The 4361-nt window shown below is 33.5% G+C and overlaps 1 protein-coding gene across 1 annotated transcript; it reads right to left on the reverse strand.

The window, feature by feature from the left end:
• Positions 1–1135: 1135 nt before the first annotated feature.
• On the reverse strand, positions 1136–3650 carry LOC108911141 (putative odorant receptor 92a). Its single transcript, XM_023454088.1, has 3 exons — positions 3492–3650; positions 3117–3272; positions 1136–1189 (listed from the first exon to the last, which is right to left on the reverse strand). Exons 1-3 carry the CDS (start codon positions 3627–3629, stop codon positions 1136–1138), a joined length of 348 nt encoding a protein of 115 aa, XP_023309856.1. The 5' UTR covers positions 3630–3650.
• Between the last annotated feature and the right edge of the window lie 711 nt (positions 3651–4361).

Below are 4361 nucleotides of genomic sequence, written 5' to 3' on the forward strand. Positions count from 1 at the left end.
GTCGCTTTCTGAGACACATGTGACTAATCTGAAATTCACATTACGCTTTCTGCAATAAAATTAACTTACCCGAAGTACAACTGATAATTTCTAAAATACATATCGGAAAAGTATAGTTTCGGAGTAACAATATTCTAAAACCTTATTTCTTATTTTCACCAGGTACGTTTCTCTTCCGACGAAATAGCCGCCGTAGAATATACACGAGGCACTTGGCGTTTCTACGTTATCACTTCATCGGTTATTTTGTTGTTTTATAGACCTTTTTACATCCCGAACACTGAAAATATTACGCAGCGCGAGGGAAAAATACCGGACGAATTCATCCTCCTACAAATTCCTGAATATCGGTCATATACCTGCATGTTATTCAAATACGCCTTCCCTGGCCAAAATGGACCTTATTTTTCTGTATAACAGGCAAGTTGCATGAAAATTTATTTTCTTTTAGAATTAATTTATAACCGACAACAATAGTGATACAAAAATTAATTTCCTTGATGCTTCAAATTAATTACAGTAAATGTATGTAAAAATTTAAATTTTGTTACATGATCAAGAACGCACTGTGACGTCATTTAGTGCGACCGAAAACATAACCTGCTTGTTGACACTACTGTTTGGCATGTCAACGAGACGGAACCTAACCCAAAGAAAGGTGCATACGTCATTTATCTTATCGATCGCACTAAATGACGTCACGTATTATCGTGGCACTCGTTTAAAACGTTTCGCGCCCAGAACTTTAATAATTAATTAATATAAAATGACTAGACCACCATATTCATATGTTTTTGGGGTCGCTCAATCCCAATCTAGTGTCCGTTTGCTGAAGTTTATTTGAATGTCAATTTTTGTTTTTTGATGGTAATACAGTTTTTGAGCCCGAAAGAGCAGGAAATTTTACATTCGGAGAAGTAGTTGAGTTATTTTTTCATTTTCAAGGTGATTAGTTAGCATCACTTAGTGACCTTGGATTTAAGAATAATTAAACATAACCTTATCATCATTTATTATTACCTTTAACAAGTTTGTATGTGACACTACCTACATATATTATTTTCGATTTAATAAACTTACTGTGTGTTGGTGATAGTGTTGATTTTTTTGTCCTCTATGTATTCGGTGTTAGATTTTATTTTGCAATAGTGAGCAGCAATGCGAAATAAGAGTATGCCGTCTTTATCACCTACAATGAAAATAGTTTTATTTACTACTCTATATTAACAAGTTTATTGAATATTAAAGAAAACAATAAAAGTATGAAACGATTATCAAGACGGGTAGTGAGGCTACTAGTAGGCTACCAGAGCTAAAAAGCAAATTGGTTGGACCATCCAAAGAAGTCTAATATTTTGACGAAAGTAGAAATCGAAAAATTTATAAAAGAGGCTCCTAATGAGCAATTTAAATTAATGAATGTATCTAATTCACGTTATTCTGTTTGAGAACGTATTAGTTTATCTATTTATAATATATTTATCTAAACTAAATTAAAAAGTTGTATGAAAAAGACAAGAGACTTTTTTCTATCAAATATATGCTATTCCGCGCTAGTTTTTGTATCCAAACATATAATTTTTCACAAAACTCACAACACGATGAAAAAGTGACATAAGCGTGCTGCAAATACTTTTTTTATGCACAGTTTTATGCATCAATTGTTTTAAATACCTATACAGGGTGATTCACAAAAGATGATCAAAAATGAAACCTTTTATTCTTTGATGAATTTTAAGGGGCGTCTTTCCTATAAAGTTTTTATCTAGGACGATTCATTAAAAAGATACAGGGTGTTAAACTTCAAAAAATATTTTTAATTTTTATAAATAATTTAAAAACTAGTAAGTGAAATAATTTGAAACTGGGCACATATATTTAAGGAAACATTGTCCAAAATCTGAAGGCTTTTCCTAAAATTTACATGCTCCAGTGGCGGAGATACAGGGTATTGGTGGCATATTTTTCTAAATAAAATTGTACGCCATTGAGAGAGTAGTAATTTGTAGAAAATTGAAAGATGAATCCGAAAATATCATGGTTGTTACCGTAAAGTAGTGGCGTAATATTTTATTTAGAAAAATATGCTACCGATACCCTGTATCTCCGCCACTGGAGCATATAAATTGTAGGAAAAGCCCTCAGAATTTGGACAATATTTACATAAATATATGTGTCCAATTTCAAATTACTTCAAATTCAAATTTCAAAACTTGCTAGTTTTTAAATTATTTAAAAAAATTAAAAATAGTTTTTGAAGTTTAACACCCTGTATCTTTTTAACGAAGAGTCCTAGATAAAAACTTTATAGTAAAGACTCCCCTCAAAATTTACCAAAGAATACGAGATCTCATTTTTGGACATTATTCGTGAATCACCCTGTATACACAAAGCGTTCGTTTCAATCATCCTCAATTCACATAGTAGCCGGGCGCACGGCACATGTTTTCGGAACTTAAATGTCAGTTCACGTCATATTAATACATGCAAAAATGGACAGCAATTATTCTGATATTCAAAATACTGCAGTGGAACATATACAGGGTCGGAAAGTACCGATGGTCCATCTGCCGTTATGTGAGAGCGATAAAGTAAGTCATAGAAATCCGTGCGATGGAGAAAGATAGCTATAATGAAGGCGTCTAATAGTCACCGCCTATTTCGCCCTTCCACAAATAAGAAGTGGACCTTATTTGTGGAAGGGCGAAACGGGCGGTGACTATGAGACGCCTTCATTATAGCCATCCTTCTCTATCGCATGGATTTCTATGTCTTACTCTATCGCTCTCACGTAACGGCAGATGGACCATCGGTACTTTCCGAACCTGTAGAACAAAATAATATTAGAAAAATCCCATCTCAAATTCAGCATCTAATGTTGTGTCATTTACGGAAAATTTAGGTGGAAGATTTACGGGTCGTTTTTCAAACTCGTGCGAAATTAGCACTTTTCTGCACCTATTATATAATACTATTTTGTTCTGGTTTGTGTTGCAGTTAACTAAAGTTCCTTTTTTATGGCTTAGGAAACATAATTATAATGTTAACATTTTATGACAGTTTTCGAAAAAACATCTGATGCACCAGCTTATACCAACTATAATCAAATTTTTTACCGATACAAATGTCTCCAAAGAAACTACGCCTATAGAAGCTACCCTCAGTAGCAGAGGTCTTTGAGAACGTACGATGATCAAGCATATCATTTTTTTAAAATGTTCTGGACCATTGTACCATTCGCTTTGATAGGCAGCGTCAGCAATTGTAATACTCTGAAAAAAAAAATGTAAATTACTGTCTATGTGTCACTATTAAATACAATAAAATCAAATCCCAGTAAAAAATTCTAAAACTAAACAAAATAATATCCCATTAGAATACTGTTCCTCTGATTCTCATGGATTATTATTTAGCAACAAACTAGATATGTACTGAAAAATATTTCTAGCAATGTTGTGGCGTACAAAAAATACCGATGTACCTACACTTACCTCATCTAATATCATCTGCCCATAGAAACATGTTATGAACAACATCCCAATCCATCCCATTAGGTGTAGGAAATATCGTAATTTATCCATAAGGTTATCCGCGGATATAATTTGGTAGCCAATTACGGCCACTACCATAGAAGTGAGACAAACATGAACTATCAGCGTTATGTTAAAAGCTTCAAATACCTCATTGGTATAACTGAAAAAAAGTTCTAAGTAAATTAGCTGGTGCTCTGAAGCATGGAATAATGTTTGTATGCTGTTACTCGATTTTGAATAAGCATCTCCGATCAATATCTTTTTCATACAAGTAACTAGCTATTTGTGTTTTTCAAGATGTCGCTTACTCTAATTCAAACTGAATTTTTATTCTGTAAATTATACTGTCGTTTGTTTCAATAAAGTACGTTGGAACTCTGCAGATATACTTACCCAATAATTGTATTATGATATTTAATACAAAATTTCAATTTCTCCTCCGTATTCTCAATCAATTCATCCGATTCGGAATCACTTCCCTCTGTATTAAATATGTCTATCAAATGCTTCCTAAGATTTTTTATTTGGGCAGTTATATGAATAAGCAAACCTAAAAATTTACAAGATGAAATTGCCCCAGGTACCTGACGAAGTCTATAGAAGAAGCTTATGATTATGATTTTACCTATCAGAATCATTGTGATACACAGCACCGTATAGGAGATATGCACGCATGCGTCATTGTGTAGGAAAATTAACAAATAAAACAGAGTTGGCGTGTTGATTTCGAAAGGAACCCATACCCGAGTAGGCATTCCGCATGGGTCGTGCAATCTGTAGTAATCTGACAAGCGCCTTTCGTTGCAGTTGTTGTAGTCTAGCAGAGGG

Source organism: Anoplophora glabripennis, unplaced genomic scaffold (assembly GCF_000390285.2).
Source record: "Anoplophora glabripennis isolate ALB-LARVAE unplaced genomic scaffold, Agla_2.0 scaffold239, whole genome shotgun sequence".
NCBI lineage: Eukaryota > Metazoa > Arthropoda > Insecta > Coleoptera > Cerambycidae > Anoplophora > Anoplophora glabripennis.